Source organism: Caretta caretta, chromosome 5 (genome assembly GCF_965140235.1).
Source record: "Caretta caretta isolate rCarCar2 chromosome 5, rCarCar1.hap1, whole genome shotgun sequence".
NCBI classification, from domain to species: domain Eukaryota; kingdom Metazoa; phylum Chordata; order Testudines; family Cheloniidae; genus Caretta; species Caretta caretta.
In genome coordinates this window covers 104,623,460-104,638,034 of record NC_134210.1, presented here as the reverse complement: position 1 = coordinate 104,638,034, position 14,575 = coordinate 104,623,460, and the positions used below count along the sequence as shown (strand labels likewise).

Here is a 14,575-nt window from a genome sequence, read left to right as displayed (position 1 = left end):
CTATGCCATGGCCATGCCATGGCACACTGAAAATTCTCTGACTTTTAAGTTGTGGATTAATATAGCAAACTACAGTTGATCTTAATTAAACCAAAACGGTACCACATTGTCAAAGTACAGCAGGTTTGAAAATATAAAATGCTTTCCTCCATGACAGCATTGACCACAGTATCACGTTGTAGCTGAGGTTTAATGCCACCTCACAGGTATAGGTTATGGAAAGCTGCTACCCTTGTCACTTTGCAATCCAGATATATGGGCTACAGAAACTTGCTCGTTTCTGGCATATGAGTTGGCAATGGCAGTTTTTGCAAACAGTGTTAATAAAGCCAATGGGTACCCCAGGGAGAAAGAGAGCCTATTACAGGGGGCAACCACATGGGGAAAATTACTTACTTAAAAATCAGGGAAATCTCTTGGAAGTCAAATATATATTATAGCATAGTTACATTTAAAACATTTAAATTCAAGTGGGGAAAAACCCCCACTTGCAACCAAGAATTAAAAGAAAAATTATCTATGTAAGGAATAGACGGGAAAAAAGAAGCATCACTTTTAGATTTGTAACTCTTATGGCTGCAGTCTTACTACTTTCATTGCAGTAGTCATGCTCCAGATGGTCAGGAATGGGGACTTTTGAATCCTTAGTTTACATTTCACACTAATCCCTTTTTCCTAACTACTTAAATAATGGGTGGTTTAATTGGAGAAGACGGCACAAAATGACATCTCATTTGGCACAAATGCTAAAGGAAAATCGATTTCTAGAGGAGGAGGATTGAAGGTATTTTAATATGTCTAGCTTTGAATGAACACTGAGTTATCTTCTTCTCTAGAAAAGTGGTCTACACAGAGTGACACTTAAGGACATGGTTAAAGCAAAGTATTGTACTGCGTGCTCTGAACTGTTCTGAAGCACACTTCTAATCTCAAAATGGATTTTGTAAGCATAGTACCTTCTGATGTAGCTAATCTGTGTCCATCTGTGTTTGGAAATGTACCTACTCTATTAGGTGGCAAATGAGTTTTTATTGCCTTTCTTCTGATAGCCATGCAGAGCGAAAACAGCTGTGTCTGAGAAATGGATTCTATTCCTTCTTGTGCACCAACAAAATTGTTTGTTTGTTTTGATCAGCTACACTGGTACAAAATCAGTGACAGCACTAAGAGTATGTAGGTACTACTGTGAGCGTACACACTATGAATTTCACAGGGGTACACTGAAGGCATCATTTGGCTTGCAGAATCTCTACTAGTGGTGATTCATGGGAAGGAAAGAACTCAGCTTGATTTTTGGAGTCCAAGCAGACTTTGCAAGACTGGCAATTACAAAAAATCTCTTTTTACTTGTAAGCTGACCACACAGAATTGTTAAGCAGTGGTAATCATGCAATCTCAGGATTACATTTTCTAGTTGCTTTTCTGTATAGAACCACACTGAATCTTTAGTGATGATGCTGGGAAAGCACAAAATCTGGAATTTGGCTGTTGGCTGGTAAGAGTGATATTCCACTGCTTCAGGCAGACAACCAGTCACCAAATAAGCCCCCTATCACCTTCCATAGTTTATGCTGTCCTTGGAGGCTAGAGGCTAGCTTCATTAGAGAATCAGGTAATCAGGAATATTGGCATAGGCATGACTTTCTACAGTAGAGGGAAGCTGTGTGTATAAACACCAGGCATGGCAGTAAAATACAGAAGGTTCAAATATTTTCATATACCTTTAATTAAATATGTCCAGGTTCTGTTACAAAATTGGTTCTTAAGCAGTCTTACTACATGTGGTAAGCTGTTCAAGTCATAGTAGTCAAAAATGGTTGTTGGGTTACACTGGTAGAACTAAACTATTTTTTACTTTGTAAAATGTTCTGAAAGCTTTCAAGTATTTTTGATTAGGTTTAGGTAACTTTAATCATAGTCCTTTTCTATCTTCATAGGAATAGACTTGGCTTTTATTGAAAATGGCTACATTTACCATACAAAATATGACACACCAGACAGAATACTAACGGATTCAATTCAGAGAGCAGGTTGGTATTCAGACTTCCATCAAAAATCCGATAAAGAATATGGCTAAATGAAAATTGCTTCCTTTTCCCACTAATCCTTATCATAGCCCCTATAAGTTGGAAATTTCTTAACGATTAGTGATGCATAATCTAAACATTTGGTAAATTTCAAAAGAAATGAAACTTCTCAGAATTCAGTGGCTCCTGATTTGTAACAAGCTATGGAGCCTCTTTCAGATTGAAATCTGGCCAGGCCAGTGTTGACCAAATTCATCGCCCTCTGATGACTGTTCAAAGATCTGTCTCTGGCCATTTTCATATGGGCAAATATGCACAATACTTTGAATCCTTGTTTAATATTCTCCACAAGGAGGCTGAGGGTTAAATGGGTGACATGGAGACTGAACTGCCTCTAGGATTGGTCCTTCCCTAACCGGGGCAGAATGAAAATGGCAGGACAATCTGGGCAAGCTTCTGCTGCTGCCACTGCCCATATTTTATTATTTCCGGGGATAAAGAGAACAATTCACTTTCCAGATCTGTCAATATTTTACCTTTTTATAAGCACTAAATTTACTCTTAAGAGAATCTGTAAAAGAAATTATTAATAGATTTTTGAAAAACCACAACACCCAAGTGTGTGCTCGTCACCACCAGGAATATTAACAAAATTAGTGTCTTCTTTCTTTGACTGGTAGAATTAAATCAATGTTACTCTTTCCAGGCTTGTTTCTCAATCTTTTTATAGGCACTCAAGCATCAGTTGTCGTCTTGCAGTCATGAATAAATTATATAGCTAATATTCAGTTTTAGTTGAAGGAATTGGTTCAGCAGCAGAGTTCTGTGAATAACTTTCATGGAGATCAAACAGTTTTACATGTTTTGTTTTGTTTTTAAAGTAATACAGCTGCAAGATCTAGTGTACTTCTGTTTTTTTTCCCCCCCATCCTTGTTGTAAAGCTGATGCTCCTCATTTTGATAATTTGTTACAGCAAGAGCATGTCACTGCTTAGAGCTTGGTTCCCAAGGATTTTTTATATTAAGGGTCACTATGTAGGTTTAGAACAGTGGTTCTCAAACTGTGGGTCAGGACCACAAAGTGGGTTGTGACCCCATTTTAATGGGATCGCCAGAGCTGGCTTAGACTTGCTGGAGCTCAGGGCTGAAGCCCAAGCCCCACTGCCCAGGGCCAAAGCTGAAGCATTCAGCCCTGAGCGGCGGGGCTCAGGTTACAGGTCCCTCTGACTGGAGCTGAACCCCTTGGGCTTTGGCTTTGACCCTCTACCCTGCCCAGGGTAGTGAGGCTCGGGCTTTGGCTTTGGCACCCCACCTGGGACAGTAGGAATCAGGCAGACTTAGGCTTCGATCCCACCTCCTGGGGTTGTGTAGTAATTTTTGTTGTCAGAAGGGGGTCACGGTCCATTGAAGTTTGAGAACTCCTGGTTTAGAAGAATATTTTGCATTGTGTGTAATCAAATATGAAATGACAGCTGAAAGATCTTAAACACATTTCTAACGTGATGTAGAAGTATAATTTTAAGATGTAATGTTTTTCTTTTTTTATAACATCTATATATAGAACTATGCACTTGTTTTTCCTATTTTCCTATTATATATGTCTTTTTTTCCCCCCCCTTAAACAGGTGACAATATATTAGGAATGCTAAAATACTTAGCAACATCAGATAAATTGGCAAAATCTTTTGACTATCGGCATGGAAATGTGGTCTTCTTTGATGTATTTGGTCTGTTTGTCCTGGCCTACCCTGCTCGTGTTGGCACCATCATGAACTATATAATAACTGCAGTTACTGTCCTTTATCTAGGAAAAAAAATATTACAGCCCAGAAACAGGGGTAAGTCCAGTTAAGACAAATGTGATTTTTCTGAAGAGAAGGAACTTGTAAGTTTTTAAATAAACAGGAGCTAACATGATAGGAAATTATCAGCAGATTATGCAGTTACTTGCATAGATGAACTTTAAAATGGATATTGTGTACTCAGTGGCTTGTGTCATTTGCTTTGGAGCTCATTGTATTAAGTCACTCAAGCATGAAATGACTACAGTGATAAAGGGATATCATCATAGGCCCAAAATCAAGAATGTGTTGTAGCTCAGCTTTTCATGAAAATTTCAGTGGCATTTTTTAAAAAGTTAAAAACAGCCATCTGAAATTATTTCAAAATGATTCAATGTCCAGTTTAAATTGTTAGTTTTAGTAACACGGGCAGGGCTTTTTTCTTTCTTATTTAAAAAAGGGGTATCTTTTTACATACAAATTTGTCAATATACAGCAGCAAATAATAAAACAGTCTTTTAAAAGGAATAAAGGGGTACTAAAACTTACTTAAAGGACCTTGTTCATGTAGGCTAAATAGACTTATAGACTTTAAGGTCCGAAGGGACCATCGTGATCATCTAGTCTGACCTCCTGCACATTGCAGGCCACAGAACCTCACCCACTCCTGAAACAGACCCCCAAACCCTGGCTGAGTTACTGAAATACTCAAATCATGGTTTAAAGACTTCATGTTACAGAGAATCCACCCTTTACACTAGTTTAAACCTGCGAGTGACCCATGCAACCTCCTACAGAAGCTACGGAAACTACCTTCTTTCTCTGGGAAAACATAAACTGGAATCCTTAAAAAAACAAACAAGAGGTTTCCTAGGCTGTGGGATAATCTCTCAAGGGAAATGCCCTGAACAAATCACTAGTTCAGTAAGAAAGGATCTTATAGTGATAAGGACATGGGCTGGATAGCTTAGGCCCTGATGCTGCAAAGGAATCTTCAACAGCAGACCCCTAAACCTACATTGCGTCTTGTTTAATTGCTTTAATGACCAAGGTGATCATTGTTGTAATTTTAGTTCCAGTATAGCACCCTAACTATAAGATGTAGCTAATAAAATGGCCCACTGCATTTGAGTTTACTATTCTTTCTCTCTTCCTTAGCTATTAACTACATGAAGGAGCTCTCCGTTGCATTTGGCTTCACATTGTTAAGTTGGTTCTCCACATTAGTGACTGTTCTTATTGTGGCAGTGTTCATCTCTCTCATCGGACGGTCTCTTTCTTGGTATAACCACTTCTATGTCTCCATCTTCTTGTATGGAACTGCAGCTGCAGCTAAACTAATCCTTGTGCACACGTTAGCCAAAAAGTTCTATTATAAGGTAAGTGCTGATTCTTTGTAGTTTACTGGTTGGTGACATGGAGTAGAAAAATTAGATCATTACTGATGATGAACAGGGATTTAATAATCTGAACTGTGATACAGTATTGGCTACTTGGAAGCCCATCAGTTCAGTTGGCTCATAAGCTTCATGAAGATTTGTATCTCTGTCTAACATGTATTTAAAGGACATCTTTTAGGGTGTTAAGTTGAATATTTTTAAGCATATTATCAAACTGGATCAGTCCCTAGACCCATCTAGTTGAGAATATTGTGTCTGACAGTGACCAATACTAGATGCTTCAGAAGAAAGGGCAAGAACCCCATGGTAGGCTAATTTAAGATAATTCTACTGCATTAGGTCTCATCCTGGTCTCTAGTAGTTAAATTGGTTTAACCCTGAAGCATGAGGTTTTGACATTCTTGTTATCACTAATTATGATAACTCTGCATATTCTTTATCTATGTAGTTATTCAGTCATTCTTTGAATCTTGTTAATTTTTTTGGCTTCAGATAACTGCCTGTGGCAATGAGTTCCACAGATTAATCACAGACTGTGTGGAAAAGTGGTTCCTTTTATTTGTTTTGAATTTCTCACCTTTTAAATTTTATTAAATGATCCTTTAGTCTTGTGTTATAAGGCAGAGAGAACAGAAGTTCCCAGTTTACCTTCTCTGTACTATTCATTATTTTATATACTTTTATCATGTGCCCTCTTATTTTTCTCCTTTCTAAGATAACAATCCCAGTCTTTTCAATCTCTTCTTATGAGTTTTCCCCTGGCTTTGATCATTCTCTTGTTGCTCTTCTGTGAATTTCTAATTCTGCACTTTCCATTTTGAGTACTACACAGAGTATTCTAGGTGAGGCCATACCATTGATTTATATAATGGTATTATAATTTCCATGGTGTTCATCCCATTCCTTACGCATCCTAATTTCTTGTTTGGTTTTTTGACCACAGCTGCACATTGAGTAGAAGTCTTCATTGAGCTATCTACGGTGACGTCCAGGTCCCTTTCTTGAGTTCCTGTAATTAATTTAGAACCCTGTAAGGTGTATCGGTAGTTTACATTTTCACTTCCAATGAGCATTACTTTGCATTACTGACATTGAATTTCATTTGTCATCATGTTGCTATGATATTCTGGGGTGCAATCCAGACATTGAAGGGCTGTGTCACCTTTGTCCTGCAACCTGGGGTGCCTTACAGTGCTTTGCTACCGTAACTCGCAACTTTGGCCCCTCAATAAACAAAAAAACAGCATGCAAGTCACACCCTGAGTGTCTGCTGGCAGGCTGCAGCTATAGATGCTTCAGTCACACTCTGGTTTCCACCAGCCTTGATTACCACTTGCGTGGTTATCTCAATACACTCCCAGTCCCAGATTTTCCCTCAAAATGTATGTTCTGTACTGTCCAACCCTCTCCTGAACAGTTCAGATATTTTAGGTCTGTTGCCCCTCTAAAGTCCTGCTACTTTAAATGGAGTTATCTCATAGTCCAGTTTAACGACAACAATTGGATTAGTTTTGATTAAAGAATAAAACAAGTTTATTTACATACAAGAAGATAGGTTTTAAGTGAGTACAAGTATAAGGTCCGAAGGGACCATCGTGATCATCTAGTCTGACCTCCTGCACATTGCAGGCCACAGAACCTCATCCACTCCTGAAACAGACCCCCAAACCCTGGCTGAGTTACTGAAATACTCAAATCATGGTTTAAAGACTTCATGTTACAGAGAATCCACCCTTTACACTAGTTTAAACCTGCGAGTGACCCATGCAACCTCCTACAGAAGCTACGGAAACGGTTACAAGAGAAATAGAGATGAAATGGTTTCTGTTACTAGAACTTAACAAACTAGAGTTGATGAAGGTGAAACCCCCTACCACATGTTTTCACTAACATTGCTAACCAATGTTAAAAATGTGCCTGATCTTGCCTGTGGATCCTGGTGTTTCCTTTGAAAAAAATAAAATAACCCCCGAATTTGACAATATAAAATACTATACCCAAAAAAGGCTTTAATGTAATTGTATATGCAGTAATAAAACTGAATATATAGGAAGAGGCATAGTTACAGCTGCTGCTGAAACTGTAACTCAGAATCTTCTTAAGTGTTTGTGAAATGTGTTTTCATGTGGTTACAAACCATTTGCTACATATGAAAGTAAAAAGCAATGTGGATAAAACATACATCTAGAAAATGTTGCCTTCCTTTTCTGTTAATTCTCTCTTCCTTCTCTCCAACTTCCAAACTAATCCTCTGTAAACTACTTTTTTGAATCTGCTCTGATGTAGCATCTAATTATATAGCTCCATAAAGGGAAAGAAACTGGTGTGGCAGTGTTTATAAAAGGATAGATGGTGACCAAACAAAACTTTATCTGTGTATAAGCAACAGAAATTTGCAGTAGTGGCCTTAAGAGATCTGATATATACTGATCACTGTGCGGGCTAATTCTGTATTTTTTCTCTTTTTTCTTTACAGAATACAAATGAGCAGTACCTGGGGGAGATGTTCTTTGATGTCTCACTTCTTGTTTGGTCTATTGCATTGGTTCTAATCACTCAGCTAGGCCTTTGCTCTGCATTCATCTGTGCAATGTGGGTAGCGTTTCCTTTACTCACAAAACTATTGACCTATAGAGAATTCAAACAAAAAGGTAAAATTTGATTTTATTATTTGACAACCTGGCAGCTCAGTTATTATATGTCCGGGCATGATTACAGCCAGCTTGAACTAAACTAAAGAGAATTCCCATTAATGTGGTGTGGTTCTTTAAACAAAAGTAACTTCTCTGAGCTCTGAATTATTCTAACTTAAGAAAACCAGTAGCATTTTGTTAGGAATAACTGTAACCTTGACATAAAGGCAGTTTTTAGAATAGAGCAGATATGTAGGAGTGGTTTGAGTCATCTATGTAATTAGAGTCCTGTGCGGATACAAAATTTATATCCACATCCAATCTGCAATCCACAAAAATGGTCCAGGGATATCTTCCTCCGTGGACGCAGATATCCACAGATACAAAGCGGATATCAGATACAAAGTGGATTTGCAGGGCTCTATATATAATATTCCAGTATTGTCACCCTGAAGCCTAGAATGTCTGTCAGTGTGAAGCTATGGAAACAGCAACAAGCTTGTCTCTTTGTTCAGCATATCACAAGGTTCAATCATCACTAGAGTTTGCAGTCTGTTACCATCCACTTTCTAAGTTCTCAACTATTTTGACTTCACGAATTACACCTGTTTGTTGTACGGCTACACATCTATGCCATGCCAAGAGTCCTAGACCATTGTGATATCAGAGGTAACTCAACCTGTCACCACCCTTTCTTTACAACTAATTTGCATGCAACAATTTCATTGACCATGTGAGGAAGGTTGCACAGATGTGGATTATTTGGCCCAAATGCTACACCCATGTGAGAGAGCCTCGGCTTTTGGCTACTAAAATAATATATATATCAATATAGATTCAGTGGGGTAAATTATCAGTGTTTTCAGTTTTTTGATCATTGTTCAAATATTTAGATGGAAGATGGGACCTAAAGCAGTGTTATAGTTAGACACAGATATTGAGACAAAAGTCTGTTTCGCTTTTTTCACAATACCAATATAGTATTATGTGGCTTTAAAAATGTCTTGCACTGGCATGGTCTGTACCAAATGGAGCCTTCTGTCCATGTAGATGGACCTCGCCCTTGGAAATAGCTTGTATTTGTGCCTTGATATTATATACAGTAACTAATTAAAACTGTAAATTCTGTATCTTACAGGCTACAGAATATAATGCTTGCTTGTTTTTTTCCTCTCTCCTGTAGGTGCCACAATAAGATTTGTTGTGATTTACATGCTGGGAATGTTTATTCCATACCTGTATATAATGTACCTCACCTGGACGATATTTGAAATGTTCATTCCCATCATGGGTCGAAGTGGTACAGAAATTCCACCTGATGTAGTGCTGGCAGCCTTTATCCTTAGCAGCACTGTAATTCTATCTTCCTATTTTGTAAGGAGTTTTTTTTTTTTTTTTAAGATCTTGTAATCTATATATTGAGCTACTTTTTTAAAGGAATATTTGAAATTAATCGTGGTTTAATTGTAGGCTAAAAAGCTAGCGTATTACAAGGAACTCCCATAAAAGTAGCTAAATCAACACATTAAAATTAAACTAGACTCTTCAGAGCTGCTGTTTGTGGATACTTGAAAGCCAAATTCTACCTTCATGTAATGGTGTGCTCCTCTCAGTGAAGTTGATTGAAGTTGTACATATTACAGGGTTGAATTTTGCCCAGTATCTGACTAGAGAGTTGGATTTATACATGATATGAAAATGAGATGCTGATGGGGAAGCTCAGTGGCTTTCCCCTATTGGTGAAGGAGTCCCCGAGAGGACGAGTACATTTTTTTGGTCAATATTCTGTTGAAGTAACCTGCTGTCTATGAAGATGGGGGTCCATCCCATTATAAACTTCCCTTCCTGTATTCAGGATGATTCTTTTGCATTCATGGTGAGATTAAACTGAGTCATTGTACAGGAGAGAGTTTAAATGCAGTAAACAATACATTGTTAGTTGAAGCAAACCCATTTAGACAGAACACAAGAATATATCTGCTGTAGGGTGGAGATGCACAGATCAGTGCAAGGGAAGAGTATCCTCAATTGAAAAACATAATTTAACTTTCTTGAGATATTTTAATACTGGAGGCTAATTAAGACTTTAGTGTAATTTAGGAAGAATGTGGCATTGTGTATAAATTGACCTGAATAATATATAAATACCATGATGTTTCAACACTGTTTTTAACAATGGCCCTCACACAGTCCTCTAATTAAAAATAATCAGGTACCATTTTCTAATGAACATTTTAAAAAACTATGTGTGCTTTCTTAAAACTCCAGGAAATTTGCACATAGATCTAGCATATTGGTTATTTAAGATTGCAAGACTTAACATCTCTTGCATCAAATTAAATAACACTTGTGAAGATAATCACATTTTAAAATGTCCTCTGAATTCCATAAATTAGATCTTTAGAAATATACTAGCACTAGCTTTCGCTATTCAGTGCAGTAATTTCATAACTAGTGTCTGATATTTTTATTCTGTAGCTTAACTTCATCTATCTTGCCAAAAGTACAAAGAAGACACTGATAACTTTAACTACAGTGTTTGGAGTTACACTAATTCTTGTTTGCAGTGGAGTATTCTTCCCATACAGTTCTGATTCTGCTAATCCAAAGCCTAAGCGAGTCTTTCTCCAGGTAAGAAAAACCTTACATAATATATAGCCTACATTTAAAAAATTCTTTTTTTTAAACTGATGGTTTTTCTCTTCAGCCTTCCTTTCCCCCTTCAAAGAAGGGTATTTTATCCTTGGATACAGGACAATTCATAAGAGGATTGTTCATTTCCAAGCAGTTAAAATAATGTAGCTGCTTGAGATTATTGTAACTTTTTTTGTTGTCATTGTTCATGGTGGGCCACTCTTCCCTGACTTCTGTTCGGTTACACCAGGAATGAATTTGGCTCAATAAACATGTTTAAATACTTACATATATTTGTTCTAACCAACAATATTCTTAGAAGTAGCATGCAGGAAGCTAGGTAGACTGTCTCTCTTTTGATCCTTGTGGAGCAGTCCATCTATTTCCTGTGGAGGCTGGTTCAGCTGCACTCTGTATTTGCTGATTTTGTTGGAGTGCTATGGTCAACCTGAAAGGATAGTGGGTTAATCTTCAGCAGTGAAAGGATTTGCCTTCCCCAGTTATTTTTAGAGTGCATATGTATGTGCAAAGAGTGGGTGGAGTGCCAAGTGTAGCTTTGCAATGGTTAAAAGTCTTACCAGACTTTGGAACACCACAAAGTGTAAAAACAAGAAGTGTTATCAAATAAAGGCAAATTGTCTTGTTGCAGTGGGCTTGGAGCCTCTTTCTCTGTTTATCTCCAGTTGAGAGATCTGACATCAAGAAAACTTATTAGTAACTTAAAAGACAACCAGTCCTGTTTATCAATGATATCCTGGTATTATGTAGTGGGATTACCTTCTTAGCAGAGTAGTGGGTAGTGGCAGTAATTTGGAAACTGGGATAATTGATTTTGCTCCTGACAACTTGTTCTTCTTTCAGCGATGGTGCCTATGTGTATCCCACATGTGGGACCCCCGTGTGTCTGAGTCCGGAGTTTCTTACAAGCAGTTTCCATTAGCCCACATGTGCCATAGTTCTCGTGCTCCCAACCAATGGCGTAAAGGGAGGTGTGGGCTGACACCTCTCCAGTTCCTTCTGACCACCGCATGCTCTGAGTCAGAATCTTCCATGTCCTCAGCATCTTTTTTACTGCACCATTCCTGTAAGACTTGTATATAACTAGTTTCTTTAGGAGTTTTTATAGTATAGTCTAGCATAATCGGGGTAGTCAATTATTTTTTGTCAAGGTCCAAATTTCTTGGGCAAGGTATAGTCAAGGTCCAGACTCCAAAGAAAATAACAATCAAAAATAACAATAATGATAAGTAAATAAAAGGATTTTGGGGTCTGTTCAAAAGCATGTTGCAAGACCTTCTAGCATGACATGGGGGCAAGATCAAACATCCCAGTCCAGGGCTGGTGCAACTCAGAGCCTGGTATTTGGCTGGGCATCAAAGATAGAATGCTTACGTTTCAAGAGGGTGCAATCTATCTTTAATGAAAGGAGAAAAGTTTCTACAATAAGCTGTTCGAGTGCTTGCTCATATTGATTCCAGTTAGGTGTGTGCGCGTCGCGTGCATGATCGTCGAAAGATTTTTACCCCAGCAACACTCGGTGGGTCAGCTGAGGCACCCACTGGAGTGGCGCCTTCATGGCGCCGGATATATGCCCCAGCCGACCCAGTGCCCCTTAGTTCCTTCTTACCGCCCAGGATGGTCGTTGGAACTGTGGAGCGCAGCGTAGCTGATCTCCACTCTCCCTAGCTTTCTCTCTTAGTACCCGTTAATAGTTGTAATTAGTTGTTAGTAGTTAGTGTAGTTAGATTAGGGTACTTAATAGGGTGGAGCGGGGTCTTCTCCCTCTCCCCCGTCCTGGTACTGGGGCCCCTGCCTGGGTCTCTGTGCTTCAAACCCTGCTCGGCTTGCCTGAAGCCGATGCCAACAGGTGGACCCCCCTCCCTCCACGACTCTTGCCTAAGGTGTCTGGGGGAATCCCACCAAGCGGACAAGTGCCGCATTTGCAAAGCCTTCAAGCCAAGGACCAAAAAGGAGCGGGACTTTAGTCTCAAGCAGCTCCTTTTGGAGGCGGCACTTAGCCTGGTCCCTTCCTCCGCTCACCGGGACTCGGCATTGTCTTCAGTGCGAAGTGCCCCTGTGGCACCGACTGGTCCAGCACCGCGTTCGGACTCTGCTAAGGACTCGCGGCATCGGGCCCCCCCGGCACCTCCACCACCATGGCACCAGTCCCTGTCTCCTGGCCAGAAGAAGCAGCAGCCAAGCAGGTGCTGACTGCTTCTTCGTTGTCAGTTTGATAGCCACCGACACTTCCCGCGCCGGAGCCAAGTCCATTGTTGGAGCGCACAGGACAAGTAATGGCTCCTGCACTGTCCACTCTGGCGCCGCAAGGGCTGTCGAATCCGATGCCTGTTAGCTCCCCAGTGCACACTGCGGTCGAGCTAAGGCTGCCCTCCATGCCGTAGACCTTCTCTACAGCGCAGGACTTGATCGCACTCACAGAGCCGACTCCCCTGCAGCCAGTGGCACCGCTGGTGCGGGTGGTGCCATCGAAGGGAAAACCATCCCTGATATGACCGCTGTCGCCAAGTGAAGCAGGGCGGTACTGGTTCCGGTCCCGATCTTGGTCCTGGCACCTTTCACAGTGTCGCTCGCAGTCCTGGCACCGATCCCGTTCTCGGCGCCAGTTGTACTCGTGACATCGCTCCGGCTCGTGGAGATCAGAATCGCAGTACGGCTGGTACTGATCGCACTCTCGGCACTGCTCCCGGTACTGGTCAGAGCAGCACTCGACCCGGAGCCAATTCCAATGCCGGTCTTGTCGAAGTTCACCATTGAGATCCAGATCAGGCTCCCGGTACTGATATGACCACAGGCACCGATGGACATCTCGGTACCGTTCTACATCTTGCCACTGGTCCACGGCACCATACAGCACTGGATGGCTCTGCGCCAACACGTTCAGCACTGCTTTGGCCGTCTCATTCCGCCTCCATGTCGTCACGCTCACACGGTGGCCAACACGCCCAGGACTAGGGCGAGGATGGTGCAGGCCAGTGGCTGGACGAAGGCCAGGACCTGAGCCAAGGACCTCACTGTGGTCTGGGCATACCATCAGGCCCAAGGGGTTCCTTCAGGGGCTTCCCGTACCAGAGGCCACTGTGTCTCGTCCCTCCGTCCCCCCCCGATGGTTCTGAGGGGACTACTCCAGCGCCAACAGAGGCCCACACACCTAGTGTGGTGGACCTTGGGCAATAAGTTCCTCCACGTGAGGACCCCACGCAGGACCCCACGCAGGAGCCCTTAGTCCCAGGGGTATCTTCCTCATCCTCGCCTGATGAGGCAGTGGCAGGGACTACGGTTTAGGGCCCTCCTCCTATGGACCTCCACGCCCACTAGGAGTTGCTCCGCAAGGTGATGCGCAATATGAACCTCCAGGTAGAGGACCTGGTGGTTGACATTTTATCCGTGGAGGCACCGTCCAGGGTGGCCCTCCCAGTCATACGGACTATATAGGCCAATGCCAAGACAATCTGGCAATCGCCAGCCTCTATTCCACCAAGGGGGTGGAAAGGAAGTACTTTGTCCCCTCAAAGGAGTATGAGTACCTCTACCCACACCCCAAACTGTGTTCCCTTGTCATGGCTTCAGTTAATGAGAAGGAACAGCATGGTCAGCAGGCCCCAGTGCCCAAATCAAAGGATGCTAGACGCCTAGGCTTGTTTAGGCGCAAGGTGTACTCGGCCGGAGGGTTGCAGCTTAGGGTGGCCAACTATCAGGCACTCCTGGGCAGATACGATTATAATTCATGGTACTCTATGGAGAAATTAAGAGTTTGTTCCACAGGAGTCCAGAGAGGAATTTGGGGGTTTAGTGGAGGAGGGCAAGAAGGTGGCCAGAACCTCCCTGCAAGCCTCTCTGGACATGGTGGACTCTGTGGCTAGGACCCTAACCTCGGCCATAGCCATGTGCCGCATCTCATGGCTGCAGGTCTCTGGCTTACCACTAGAGTTGCAGCAGACCTTCCAGGACCTACCCTTTGATGGCCAGGGCCTGTTCTCAGACAAAACAGACTCAAGGCTGCAGAGTCTGAAGGACTCGAGAACTATTATGCGCTCTCTGGGAATGCATACCCCAGTAATGCAGAGAAAGCCCTTCAGACC

General features: G+C 41.5%; 1 protein-coding gene across 8 annotated transcripts in view; it reads left to right on the top strand.

Annotated features, from left to right (window-relative positions):
* The window catches only part of ERMP1 (endoplasmic reticulum metallopeptidase 1), a 63,553-nt gene that overhangs the window by 21,433 nt on the left and 27,545 nt on the right, over nt 1-14,575 (top strand). For all 8 annotated transcript variants that reach the window (XR_012668613.1, XR_007356787.2, XR_012668614.1 and 5 more), the window contains exons 6-11: nt 1,938-2,030; nt 3,653-3,865; nt 4,967-5,187; nt 7,685-7,859; nt 9,025-9,215; nt 10,320-10,472. Coding sequence is in view for 3 of the 8 variants with exons in the window: in XM_048850929.2 (XP_048706886.2) it covers nt 1,938-2,030; nt 3,653-3,865; nt 4,967-5,187; nt 7,685-7,859; nt 9,025-9,215; nt 10,320-10,472 (1,046 nt within the window). In the remaining 5 variants the exon portion in view is untranslated. The remainder of the gene's footprint in view (nt 1-1,937; nt 2,031-3,652; nt 3,866-4,966; nt 5,188-7,684; nt 7,860-9,024; nt 9,216-10,319; nt 10,473-14,575) is intronic.